Source organism: Cylas formicarius, unplaced genomic scaffold (genome assembly GCF_029955315.1).
Source record: "Cylas formicarius isolate icCylForm1 unplaced genomic scaffold, icCylForm1.1 PGA_scaffold_10__41_contigs__length_53128322, whole genome shotgun sequence".
In the NCBI taxonomy this organism is placed as follows: domain Eukaryota; kingdom Metazoa; phylum Arthropoda; class Insecta; order Coleoptera; family Brentidae; genus Cylas; species Cylas formicarius.
Window position 1 is genome coordinate 25268637 of NW_026844214.1, and position 14845 is coordinate 25283481.

Sequence of the window (14845 nt, forward strand, 5' to 3'; positions counted from 1 at the left end):
GTACTACATTGCTAGATTCGTAATAAAATTCTTTATTAAATAAATATAAAATTAAAAATTTTTTGTTCAATGTTTTATCATAGCACAAGTGCAACAAGTGCGGTAAAGAGTATTTGACTCACGAGTTTATCTAACACGAGTGGCAAAAAGTTGCATGCTATACATTTTCTACTTCTGTAAAATGCCTAATTACACACCGATCTAGCGTGCGGGAAGCGTCACTTTACCACGTTAGTTTCGTTTCCCACAGATCTGAGCCACTTCGGACATTTCCGGGATTTTACCGCACATGTTTGGGAGCAATCGGATGTTTTCGGTGATTTTCCACTCCTTGAATTTTGACGTTTGTCAATTCTGCCGGTCATGTCAGTGAATGTATTCGTGCTGTTTTGTGAAAATGTACCCAAAAACTAACGGTCGTGGAAAAAGTGTAGTAGGCAACACGTTCGGTAAACTTTTTAAGTCACTCGTTTATTAAACACTCCTGAGTCAAATGCCGTTTACCGAACTTGTTGCATAATATACTATTGTCATTTTAAGAATAACATTTCCTAAAACTTGTGTATTTATCATTTTCTGCTACATTTAATATCTAAGTCGTTGAAAATCAGAATTTCTGAAATATCTATTAACTGCTGTCAAATCTTGAAAAACGAATAATAAACTAATTGAGTAGAACTTCCAAGCTGCAATTCTTCGCCATTTAAACTTTTTCAGATATTCAATAGTTTCCGAGATCCCTGTATTAAATAATAAACTCATGGCATTCTATGAAAGCGGTGAACGACCACAAATTTTAGTTAACTAGCAAATTTTTGAAGAATAAGTTAGAATTTTTGAAAAACAAGGCAGAATATCTGACATAAGTCGGCATTTCTGAGGAACGTTTCAGAATTTTTTACTTAACTCAGAATTTCTGAGAAACAAGAATTTGTGACATAAGTCAGAATCTGAGAAAAACAACTAGAATTTCTGACATAAGTCTCTTGTAAGGGACATCGCGAATCGAAACTTCTGATGTACTGTCTGTTTGTACAAGACATCTAAATATTGTGTCGCTCATTTCGGAAATACTTAATGTTAAATGTTTTAATTTTATTCTGAATTTTTTCATTAATTTAGAAAGTTTTTAGAATGTAATAATAAATACTATCAGTTTTAGTTTTTTGGACATAATTACGAAATTTATTTCTACGTTACTCCTAGAGTAGTTTCACCTTATTATTTTGATAAATCGAATCATATTTTTCTTATCTGTCGAGTTCTGGTTGAAACATGATGGAAATACTTAAAAGATATAGTAAAAAACTAATATTTAGCAACAACGATTTTGGTAATAGTAATAAAAAAAATCAAAACAAATGTTGGAATATCATAATATTTTGGTGTATAGTACCTTCAGTTTAGAGATTGCCCATTTTTTATGAATTGCCCTGTATATCTGATGTTTCGATTCATAATGTCTCTACGAGACACTTACATATGTCAGAAATTTTGTTTAGTTACTCAAAAATTGGCCTTATTAAATTAAAAACTATATTTTATATTTGGTGGCCTTTCAGCGCTTTGGTTCGCTTTGTTCTTCTTTTCGTATTTCTCGGTCTTACGGAGTTATATGGATGGCATAACCATGCAGAACAATTTTTTTTTCGTGATTAAAGATCCGCTGAAAATTATTTGAAAGATGGTATAAAGTCGATGGTTACTTCGATTACACAAAAATTTGGCATGTTCCCTGGCACAGCGTATCGGTAACAAAATTTTTACATATAACGTGTAAAATTAAAACACCCTGCTTGCTAAATATTTGCAAGTAATTTGTTGAACGTTGGGGAAGGAAACAGGTACTTGGATACTTGATTTTGTCTAATCATATATCTTTATTTACATTAAATGATGTCAAAAATAACAATATTTACAATTTACTTATCTTGCACTTATTAACAGTGGATAAAATGCACCCTGAATGTTCATTGGGATGTCTTGGATCGGTATATTTGAATATTAAAAATCAACAGGAACTCTTTAGTATCCTTCAATCAGGGTGGTCGCAAATTCCTGCAGAAATTCTATAAAAATTGGTTGATTCTGGCCTGAAAGATGCCCTCTTAGATGCTTGAGGCTATGGTACAAAATACCAAAAATAATACATCACATTTATTAAAAAATATTCACAATATTTAAAAATAATTCTTTGTAAAAGAACAAAATATCGTTTTACAAACATTATGAAAATGTACACAGTGCCAATAATTTGCAAAACCTCATGATATTAAAAAGTATCTATACTTTTTTTTATGCTTCCGCGTGATAAGAGCAGGGCTTCATATACTTCTATCTTGGCCAGTACAATATAGTTATTTATTGAATTCTATCTCTTATATATGATTTGATCTACTTTAGGGCTACATCTTTAAGGTCAAGTCATGAAATAGACATAAAGAGAGGTTTCGCTTCTCCTGCTCATTAAGGCGCAAGTGGCAAAGTTAAACAGAACAGTCATTGTGGATTTTCTCTAACCAAAACTAATTTCGTTCATATCCAGGTAGCACAGAGTCGTCAACATGACGTCAATAACTAGTCACCAAATGAGGAAAAAGACGTTATATATGACGTCAGCAGGACGTGAATTTAAGTCATGCCTTTTTTACGCAATTAGTGTCATCAGTTTTTGTCATTTAAGTGAAATCTATTTTACCATAACATAAATCCAGATTTTGTCTTGACTGCCCAAAATATGATGATTTTTAGATTGTCTTTTTGCAATTGGCAAAATCTAAAGTAAATCACACAGACACTGCCGCTTTACATTGCATAGAATGTCTTTTGCGGTCGCGGAAAATGGAGAATTATAGGTAATGAAAAAAGATGAGCCTTTCTTTTAAAAATTTAAGCATAATATTCCATTTGATTTTTTCATTAAAATTAATACTTTTCATTTTGACGCATAAATGATTCGAACTAACTTTAAGACAAGTATAGGATGAGCGACTGTAGCATTTTATGGAATTTTAGGCATAATATAATTATAGCTGTCCGAAACGGCGGTAAAAATATAGGGTATTAAACACAGGGTATTTTTGACGAAAAATCCACTCAATATAGATCATAACAACCCTACATTATGTGATTGAGTATAAAAGGGAGTGTCTAGTAATGTAATTTGCATTTAAAAATATAGGTTTGATTTCCCACATATTTATGAATCACCCTGTATATTTAAAAATAATTGTATATTGTTTGTTTTAGTCTCGTCTATACCTTTTGTATTTAACATATTTCCCTAAAACAAATAATAAACGATTTAATCAAGTCATTTTATGACGACATTCGGAAGTCATTGAATAAGTCATCCCGCTTTTCAAGCCAATTGGTCGTGTTTTTCGGACCACTGACGAATAGCGACCATTTATGACTCGAAAATGACGTCGCTTTGCCGAGCCTCTACTGTATGGGTAAGTTCTGCGAAACGTTTGCACGTTCAAATATCTTTGAGAATGTTGAAAGTTAAACAAATGGCCCGGTTTTCAAATTTACGCTCATTCCCCTTTTGTAAAAACTGCTATGAATGTAATAATAAGGTTTAGGCGAAATGTGCCCATGATGGACCCCGGTCAATGATGGATCACTAGCTGTATTTTCAAATGTACCGCGCAGTTATAAATAAATAGATATTAAGTTATATCTGCCGAACATTTATATAATAAAGTAGCTTGGCATTATATTAGGTAAATCTTTTGTTGTTTAGTTAAAATCTGCTTTTGTTACTGCTCTGCCGCACAAAAATTGTTGCGGTTGTGACAAATAATGAAAGACCTTGAAATTTTTAAGTGATATTTGTAACGTGACCTTTGATGGGCCCTCTTAGCTGTGACCAGTTATGGACCAGCGACAAGTTCGTAAGCAAGTTGATGCACTAAGCAGTGCAGAGCGTGGACAAAACCACTATCAATAATCTTCTAGCTATTCGGAGGAAGAGGAAACTCTCACAAATGCCCCTACGACCCAATTGCTGATTGGAGCGAAAAAAAACTATAAATGCTAAAGGTGCCACCCGTTTTCAAGAGAGTAATCCCGGTGATAGTTACAAATATAGTGCTGAAATAATTTTAAAACAGGAAATAAAAAAAAGTTACTACCAAGTCAATATAAAGGAATATGACAATTCGGATCGACAATCAAGGTATTAAATAATCACCTAAATTTAAAAAATAAGGAGACACGACAGATTTTAACTTCAACTTGGAACAATTAATAGTGGTAGGTGAACGCATTAGCGATAAAGCATATGTGAAAGAAAAGAAATCTTGGCGGTTGTCAAGTTAATAAATGTACAATACCAACGTGTTGATGTTCTGAGCGTCCAGAACTCACATTAAAATTAAATGTGTTACACAATTTAATTTGCTATTCAAGAGGTCACTCACAAATTATAAGTACAAGCTTAGGTTCCTTTTAAATCTTGATCAGTCAATCTATACAGGAAGCGTCCGTTGTATAACTACCGTTTTTGCTGTTCTACTGGAGCCGGAGAGAGGTACTCAAGTTAGTCTGCTAGTCACTTACTGGCGTCCACGTTCGATTTCCTCCAAGGAAGAATTAATTGATAACATGCGGATTCTAGTCGTTTTTGACCCAGAAATAAATGCGATAAAATGGTTTCTGATGGTCAAAAAAATCCTAGAAGGAAGCAAATACTGAAAATTGCAAAAGTTAATTATTATAGAGAGAAATAGATAGTGCCTTATCGAAATGGCGGTGGTAAGTCCAATCTAAAATCTACATCTAGGTTACTTAAAATATTTCAACAAAATTTTGGGCTCGCGTATCCCCTAATCCAATTATACCGGATCATGCATTCCGGAACAGAACATAGGTAATCCAATGTAAATTTTTTGGTACCCAAATATTGGCTCCCCTGTACATTTTATCGCAAAGTTATATCATAACTTTTTGAAGAGGCCGATTGAATTAACTTATGTGTCAAGTATGAATAAATTTTTATAAGCCAATTTTTAGTTATTTAATTAAATATGATGGCTAAATTTGGAAAGGTCAATACAACAAAGAATATTTTCCACAACGCTATTTACAAAATTTCACGACGTCAAGCTGGATAATGACATATGAAATAAAGGTTGGTTTACAATAAGGACATGTACATTTGGTTTCACACATTCAGAATAAACTAAGTAATTTAGGTATATCATTATGTTTTTCATAGGATCAAACTCATACTCAGTTTTCCCTTAAAGCGTTCTTGGAATGAATTTCCTTTAAAGATCGGTTTAAGAATTGAGGAAGGTTCAAGGAACGACTATAAATTTGACCGTCAAGTCTTTTATTAAATAATTAATAATTATAACAAAAATACGGGTACACAGCATTGCAAAAAAGAAACACTACTTAAAATAAAAATAAACATTTTTTAAGTAAATGTTCAAACAACCCTCCTTTAACAGTTAAACAATATCATAAGCTATACATTGCTTAGTCGATATTGTGAAATTTTTATAGATAACACTTTTCAAGTGACCCCACAGAAAAAAGTTGTTCGGCGGGAGGTCAGGTGACTTGGTGACCAAAGGATTCGGCGCCTTGGGCTAATAAGATTCCCGTTAAAAGTAATTACCAAATACTCCCTAACCATAAGGGAATTATGGACGGGACAATCTTCCATCTGGAACCAGATCTGCAAATCTTCGCAAACAACTTCTTCAAGAGCGAGTAAGCTTGATTTTGTAATAATATGATGTCCGCAAATTTCCACCATAACATTTATTTTTTGAGGATATTCTCTTCGAGTATGAACAAAACGATCTTCATTGGCTTGGCTCCAATACCGACAGTTTTGACCATTTGGTTCGTTATTGAGTCTGAATGTACATTTATCAGTGAAACAAATATTTTTAAAAAGTGTCCTATCCATCATTCCAAAACAAATAATACTCTTATTTCTTCATCGCCTTCCCAAAGCTCTTGGTACTTTTCGTATTTGTAGGAAAAATATACACTGTGGTTTGATAGCTATTTACAGCTTGTCCAAGAATCTTCGTAAGAATCATTGTTTTCTCCACATGCAGTAAAATGTTCAAATCTCTATTGTTCCTTCCTTCTCTTTTATGACTGACATTTTCACCTGAAAATTTGTAGTTATTTATGCCTTTGGACTCGAATTGGGTAATAATACATTTAATTGTTGAAATCGAAGGTATAGTTTTGGCAGGAAAAAAAATTGAAAATATTTCAGACACTACTCTAAGACTGTTTCCTGCAAAATACCACTTAATTATGGTTACATTTTCTTCATAACGCATATTTAGCTTTAATTAAAGTGCTTTTAATAATGTATAACAATCACAAATGAAAATATTGTTACTGTCAGGAATTTTCGTGTTGTCATTGTCAAAATGTATTTTACTAGTGTTTGATTTATTGAATAAACTATAAAAAAAATTAATTTTGCCATCATATTTAATTCAATAAGTGAAAATTGGATTATTAAAATTTATTTATCTTACAACTTTGATATAAAATATTTGGCCCCCTAAAAATTTACATGGTGTTTTCTATGTTCCGTTCGGCAATGCATCACTCGGTATCCGCATGAAGCGTATCACAAAATGTCGCACAAAAAGAGGAAACTAGGTAATAAATAACCTAGTGATATCGTATTTTCAATTTGTTAATACAGGGATGATTCAAAACCATTTTGAACCTGCAATAAATTTACGAAAGTGCATAACCGGATGTAAATAAAGTTAAGAAATGTATCGGAGTGAGTAAAGTGACGTAATCAAAAATGATGCGGATTTTAAAACTGACAAACAAATACGACATCCAATAATGAACTTGAATAACTAGATTTTTCCCTTTCCTCCTCTATTTAATCCTTTGCAGAACCATGTCTCTTACTATTACTGTCACACATAGGATAACCTACTAGTATTGGTTTTATTTAGATTGTGCAAATCCGGCTTGTAAAAAAGAGAAGAGTGGATCCGTTGTCGGATCTGTCAATCTTGGTGCCTCAAGGAATGTGCTGAAGTTAGTTAGTTCCTTTTATCATTTTCTTTTAAATTTTTATAGTAAAAATAATTTTGTTTAATAAACCATTTAAAATAAATTACTTTGCATGTGCTTTTAATGGTTCACGAGTCAATTTTTATTAAAAATAGTAGAAATATTAATAATAATAATTATGATAATGGCTTTATATTACTTATTAAAACAAAAATAATATTTAGTAACAAATGAACTAAATTCCATCATCCATTGTACACGATTAAGACAGTTGGCAATCGACATTGAACTTGTATAAAGCTAACGTCGACCAGACATCAAACATATGTTTCTCAATTTCAGTTTCAGATATGCTCATCAGCTTTGAACATTAGGTATTTCCAAAAATTTGTTCTGTACACCAGCATCTACCCAAGTTTGACAAGAATAGATTGAATTCCAAACAAGCGACGCGTACTCATGTTTAGGTCGAACAAAGCAAAAATAAAGAGTTCTCAAAGCCTGGTAAGACGATCGAGAATTATATTTGAAATTCGATATGGAAAATCAAGAATTTCATCTTTTCGACTGAAAGTAAGGTGTAAATTGTTTGAGATACGCCAGCGAAATACATTTTTAAGTCGGACGCAGGGTTTGAGTATTGCTGAGAACTGAAATAACATCATTAATAAAAATTAGAAACAAAGGTTGCCCTCCCGATGTTGTGACGTAAATATTAGATTTACATCCATTGCAGCACAGTCCTGACCTCGAGTGATTTATGAGAAACATTACTGCACAATCAGCAAATCCAATTATGAAGTAAACCGGCTGACTAATTTTGTCAATTGCCTTCCTGAAATCTGTCTATTCGTCATCTACCTGTCCTTGATTATCTAGTCCTTGTGTTGCACACTTTGTAAACTGTACTACAAAATTGCATAAGATTGTGATTGATCTATAATTACTTACGTGTTTTTTCACGACTTTTAAAAATACGAGAAACTTTGAATTCCTTCCGATATCGGGGATAAATTCTAGAAGAAAGCACTAAAATAAATATCATGCGTAAACATTTAGATAATAGAATAGAATATTTAACCAAAAAAGATGGAATTCAATGAGTCCCTGAGGTCATTTTATTCCTTAATTTTCTTACTATTTCATTTTCGGTAATTGAATAGAAATTAATAGTACTCGTGTTCAAATCTACATTATTGTAAACAGTGCGACTAAGTCCAGGTTAAAGAAATGCACTCTTAAAAGAATTAGGAAACACTTAGTGAAGAGCATTGTTGTTGTAAACCATGGTACCAGAGTATCAGAGACATATGTATGACCAAAACGCACGAGGATCATTAGAGACACTCTACTGAATTCTTCAAAGATATGCTTCATGAGCGGTTTTGTGCTGAGATTTTCACTTACATCTCAATCTTTAAAACTCGATAAGGTAAGTCGTTATACCGGGTTTTTCTATTTTTGTGAATTTTTGCTTTCTATTTTATATTTTTTATCAACTCGATCGTGAACCACTTAGAATATTTAGTGGTGTAATTTTTGAACATTTCAAACAAAAACCTCATACAGTTTCTCACTAAACTTCTGCAATGCTTCATCAACATTGTGGATTTGATTTGATGGTTCAGCATATAATGTAACGTAATTCGCCTTTGTAAAATTGTACCCTTTTTTAAATCTATTAGTTGTGAATTGAGGCTCTTTTACTCGAGGAATGCGAATAACTAACTAATGCAGGATGATGAACAGTTATTATAGGAGACTAAAAAGAAAAAGAAATTAAGAAGGATTTTCATGCCAGTTAGTACTTAATTATGTTGTTTAAAATCTAGCATGTAATGGATAGTAACTTTTTTGATCATTTTTGCTATGGTTATTAGATTCCCGAGCATTAAAGTGAACTGCTTCTAAAAGTGCTACATAGTAGTCCATAGGTTCGGAAGGCCGTATGTACAATATCGCTATAATTAAATTATATTTCCAAATTAGAAAACAATGTTCGGAAAATGTTGATCAAACTAAGCAGATTCAAGATCATTTCTCACAAAAAGATCTATCTCCTCCATGTGTTTCGCCAATCGGATCAAATTTCCATTCTTTCTGTGGACATTATATTTCGATGGAACTATGGAATATTATATTCACGCTGACCTACCGAACTAAAAAACTCAAAAACCTATATTATCGAACAGAAAATCAATAGGCACCAAATAACTTTTATGTTAGGACTAACTCGGTATTATATATAAATCTTCATTTAAAAAAATTGCTAACCACAACACTAAAAAAAATGTAATAAAATTTCTTTAAGGGGCCCATTACGGGCACATTTGTCCTAGTTGTTCTGGGAAAACTTCATACTTTAATGAATTATAAATTATGTAGAATGGTTGAGCAATTCCAACTATTACAAATTGCAAAAGATTAACAACAATTGGATTTGAGAGATAGCACAGAATACTTTTTCCTCCCATTTTATTTAAGCATTGTCCTACTCTCCAGAAAGTTACGTTTGCACAGCGGACAATCGAACGAAGTTTTCAGGCACTGCTTTAAACAGTAAGGATGAAACAAATGACGGCACGGGGTTATCTTTGCCCTGGACATGCTGTTGAGGCAAACAGCGCAAATATCGTCCCACTCCTCGATATCTGCCCTGGTTGCCATTTGAAAACTGGCGAACGTTTCCCTTTCCGCCATTATGCACTCCCAATAATTATAATAGGCATCCTTGATCCTCAGGTATACCATAAAGTACGCACTCAGCAATAGAAAATTGGAATAATTTGTGAAAAAACTGTAGATTTCGACCATAGCGCCCAAAACGATGACTACAAAGTTCATTAGCAGAGGCACGTAGAGGTGTTCCAAATTTTCGAATTTTTCAACTTCGCACATTTCCACCACAGAAGGGATTATTTCCAGGAATATTTTTTCCGTACACAAGTAGTACGTGAACGTAATTACGGTGTACAGGATTTTAGGTTCGAAGCGAATTCCTTGCTCTTTAAGGCAGAGCACCACCACCGCCGCTTTAGCCCATTCTAGGATTATTTTGCAGAGCCACTTCAGACTGTTCATTATGGAGAGTGGTCCCGATACCAGTCTGGACCTGCTGCGTTGGCAGACATCTCTTATCTTCGTCGCAAAGTAGCCGATCACTGAGTAGAACAGCACTGTGGTTAGAGCCGTTATTATATTTCGCTCGGTTTTTCTTTCTAGCTGATGTTGGTGATCCAAAGCCAAATCACAGAGAATAAAAAAGCAAATCTGTAACATATGTATAGAGGCTGAAGTAGTGTTTATGCAGTTTCTGAAAAAGGTGTGGTGGCGGTTTAACCTCAAGACAAAAAAAAACAATTTTGTTTCTAAATTCGAATAAACCTTAGTTTTGGTTAACTTTTGCAGTAACTTTTTTCTGAGTTAACTTTTAGACTTCTTTTATCAATACGAGACGTTAGGGAGTCCGTACAACGCAGAATTTTAGAGTCGTCATGGATTATAGGTTTTTTCACGGATTCTAATAGAGAAGATATCTAATAGCAGATAACGTAGGATCTTTTTTAAGTTAACGGTTTGTAAGAATATCTTGATTCTTTTTTTGCTAGTTAATTATGTTCATAATTACCACAGTATTTCCTTTATCTGCTTTTAAAATTACTTTAATATTAGATTTACAAGCTTTGGATTTTTTAAAGGATTGTTGCAGTTTTAAATCGAATTTTATTAGCTGTTTGGGATGGCATTTTACTTAGGATAGACGCGACATTTGAAATAATTTCTTCGAAGGTTGGACCTTTTGCAAGAACTAATTTTTCAATCTAATAAACTTGGGATGATCATACATTTACAACAATGTTTCTTAGTCGAGAAAAGTTTGATGGTTTCACTTGAGTTTAGGGTAGTTTTTCAAATTTTACGTAGATATTGTGCTTTGACATGAAGGATATTTAAAAGGATATCGAACTCGCATGAGGACACGATGGAAGCAATTTCAGTTCGTAGAAACAGAAGAGTCTTATTGATTTTCTCTATTTATTTACAGCTATGATGGATTCTTTCTGAAGAAGCCAACATAATGATTGGCGAAGCGTTAGCAAATTTAGTTTATCAACAACCGACGCAGGAGGAATCCGGAAGATGTGTAAATGGTTAACAGGAACATTGTTCCTATGGGTCTTTAAATTTTTAAATGAATCTGAATATTTAAGAAACTATTGGGATAAAATATATCGGCACCTTAATAAACCTAACATGATTTGTCATAAATTCAAAAATGATCTTTGTATAGAATATAATCATGTCGAAAGTGTCATGGTACAGCGTTAAAATAGATACATACCATATACAATGAAAATATAATTTATCCTCACTCTCACCTGACAAATGAACCCATAAATGTTGTTCAGCTTAATGAAGATTTGTTCTAGGTTATGTATTTCTTCCATCAATTCTGATCTGAGCAACAGAATAAATTCGAAGAACGTAGAGAACCAATTATCGCCTAGAACGTATATCTCATCATCCTTCTGTTGTACGCAATACTTATGGAAATAATTGAATAGAAGCGAAATCTGCTCTTACTCATGTCGTACAAAAATGATTCGGTTGAGTCTCCGTTTTCGCGAGCGGAAGTCATTAGAGGACTAAAATTTTCATGTTAACATTTTTCAAAACGATTACATTGACATTGCGTGCTGCCAATGTCATTTTGAGACACCACCATAATGAAATTGGTTTCTCCTGAGCCAAAATTTTCAGTTAATGTTAATTTTTATTTTTAAAAATTATTTTCAGGCAAGGGATTTTTTTTAAACGGTAACTAACTAAATATGACTCGTGACGATTTTATCTGACGATGGTGAATAGATTATATTTTATATCGAATCCAGAATAAAAGTTATCTTATACAGTGAACTGCTAAAATTTCTAACAAATTCACCTAAAAATCAGTTATTGAATTTCAAGAAAAATGTTCGCATAGGTCGATCATAATTTAAACAGATGTCGATACCAAGTTCTTTTTTTTGTGTGATTTCAACATGTGGTCATGTGGTCATTGATGCTTTGAATTTTGAATGTAAGGTAGTACCCCAGACTTGGGTTTTCGGACTCATTTCTTTTGGAGGTTGTGGTAAAATGTATTTTGTGATGGAACGCTTAATATTTCTTGTTTGAGACACTAGGAGTTTACAGCATTCAATGCATTTGCGGCAAAGAATACATTGTAGAGACAGGACGAAAAATATTAACTAGGCTAAAAGAACATGAAAGAGTCCCAAGACTACAATAAATAAACTAATCAGCAGTTGCCGAATACACTAATGAAACCGGACATTAAATATTATTCGACCAAATTAAAGTTATTACATCCAATTAATTAATTAAATCCGAGAATCCATAGAAATCTCTAAACAACCAACCGCGACTTAGGCTTTACCTTTCGCCAATGTGAGAATCGGTCATCACATCCCTCCTTTAACTCCGCCCTCTCAAACAAACAGAATGTAAACCATTAGAAGTTAGGCTCTGAAGAGGCGATTAGGATGATTACCGAAACTTCAGCAAGTTCGCTTTATCAACAAGCGAAACAGGAGGAATCCATAATTGCAGTAGCCTATGGAAGCTAAACTAAAAATATAAAAACTGGAGTGTAGGGAATAACAAGGAACAAATCTCATGATTGTTTTCGGTCACTCCGTAGTCCTTTTTCATACCTGATGAGGTTTTATTATTCAACTCCTTTCCGAACTAGGCTACAGTAGGGTGCAAAAAGTTTTCTTTATAAGTACCGCAACAACAGAAGCAGATTTCGGTTCAATCGCCATCGTTATTATTTTAAGATCGGAATAGAACGTAGCGTTTTAAGCACACAATCAAGAGTCTAGTTAAAAGCACAGTGTCGTAACACGGCAATGGCAGTTATCCAAACTTTTTTATGTTTTTTGACGTAGATTCCGAAAAGAATTGCATCGCACACTTCAACACAATTTGGGGCTAAAAATAAAAAATCCTACGTCAAACCGGCGGCAGTCTAAATAAAAGAAGAAGACATCGTTTGGTTTTCGTGTCCATCTTTTGATGAAAACCGTGACCAACGGGAAATAGCGATGAAGTCAAACAGTCAAATAGAAATAGAAATTGTCACTGCTTACCTTCATATAATTACAAGATGTAAAGAGTGACACAAGACAGCGAATATACTTTATAACGTTTAAGCGGTTTGATCCAGTCATTTGAAATTTGGTTGCACTTTCGGTTTGAGAGGAATTTTTTTACATTTAGAATCCCTTTTGTTATGAAAGATACAACACTTTTAGAAATCAGACGCACATAGCACAACCATGTACGATAGCTACTGGACTACCGGGAATAATTTTCAGCAGAAATGGAGACGGACCTATACAGTGGTCAAAAGAAAGTGTGGAACTTGGTAGGTAACAGAAAAGAACAATACTTTTTACAAAACTTCTCGATTCCTCCTGCGTCGGTTTTTGCTGAGTCGAACTTGCTGACGTTTCGCCAATTATCCTCTTGGCTTCTTCAGAGCTTGATTCAAACTGGCTCGCAAAAACCGACGCCGGAGGAATCCAGACCTTTTGTAAAAAGTATTACAGTAGCCTGTAAAAGTTTCTTTGAAAAATTGGAAAATAACAATATTAAGGAAAAAGTGCAAGTACTGTATTACTGAAGAAGAACGAATCAGGTAGTTTAAAAACACATGTAACGATACACCGATAAAGATCCTAATAAATGATAATAATAACGAACCGGAAATAACACTAGAGGAAGTCACAGCAATAGTAACAAAATTGGAAAAATATAAACAATGAGCTAATGAAGTATGGAGGAGAGAAACTAAAGAAGGGACTCATCACCTTAATGCAGAAGATTATAATATCCGGCGTAATATATGTACTTATACATAAAAGGGAGGAAAAATGGATCACGACAATTTTGGAAACATAACTTTGTTAAGTTAGAGTTAAGAATTAAAACTTTTCAAAATTATAGCGATAAAACTTGGAAATAAAATTCCAACGACGGAAAACAACAGGGGTTCAGACAGAATAGATCCTATGGTGGACGTAATAATCATAATACGACAACTAATGGAAAAATCTATATAGCTATTAGATATTATCGTAGCCCGACTAAAGAAAAGATTGATTTTCCACATTGACATTACATTGACAAACAAGAACTATGCATATTTTGAGAAAATATTGCCGTAAAGATGCCGCATCCAAACTTATTGAAGATCTGTCAGCGGCCACATTGGTTGTTGAATGCTACAAGGTGATTGGTTAAAAACGAGATTTAAAATCTCGCGTTTTCATAGTTGCTTTCTAAGTTCCTCTATTATCGGTATAGGCCTCCATATCTCTAGTAACTATTTGGAAAAATCAATAGAGTTTTTGTAAGAATTTTCAAAAAAAATAAAATAATATATGGTAAATTATAGTATATGCTAAGCCATTTAAAAAAATAGAAATTTTTTAATCTAAAATGATCCAAATATGTTCGTTTATTTTGCACAGCCTCTACCATCTAATTCAAATTCCGTTGGATGAATTTATATATTCTTTATATTTGAATAACACTAATATCAACAATAATGGTGCTATCGTGTTGGTTTTCAAGGGGGAAAAACTAGTTTTATTTAGAATAATTAAAATATTGGGAAAAGTGTTAGGTTTAGGTATGTATTATTATTATTAATAAAAAAGTTGAAGACGTTCAAAACTTATTCAAAACAAAATTTAAAAATAGGATGTTTTATTTAAAAAAGAGTTTGTCTTATTCGTCACGCTTTTATGAA

At 33.2% G+C, this 14845-nt stretch overlaps 1 protein-coding gene across 2 annotated transcripts; it reads right to left on the reverse strand.

Annotated features, from left to right (window-relative positions):
• Window positions 1-9236: 9236 nt before the first annotated feature.
• LOC132705402 (RING finger protein 145-like) lies at window positions 9237-11718 on the reverse strand. Of its 2 annotated transcripts, XM_060675979.1 has the most exons (3): window positions 11608-11718; window positions 11403-11527; window positions 9237-10293 (listed from the first exon to the last, which is right to left on the reverse strand). In XM_060675979.1, exons 1-3 carry the CDS (start codon window positions 11660-11662, stop codon window positions 9499-9501), a joined length of 975 nt encoding a protein of 324 aa, XP_060531962.1. In that variant the 5' UTR covers window positions 11663-11718; the 3' UTR covers window positions 9237-9498. The 2 variants fall into 2 exon arrangements, with proteins under 2 accessions (XP_060531962.1, XP_060531966.1); XM_060675983.1 differs by lacking the exon at window positions 11608-11718 and having other exon boundaries at window positions 11366-11405.
• Between the last annotated feature and the right edge of the window lie 3127 nt (window positions 11719-14845).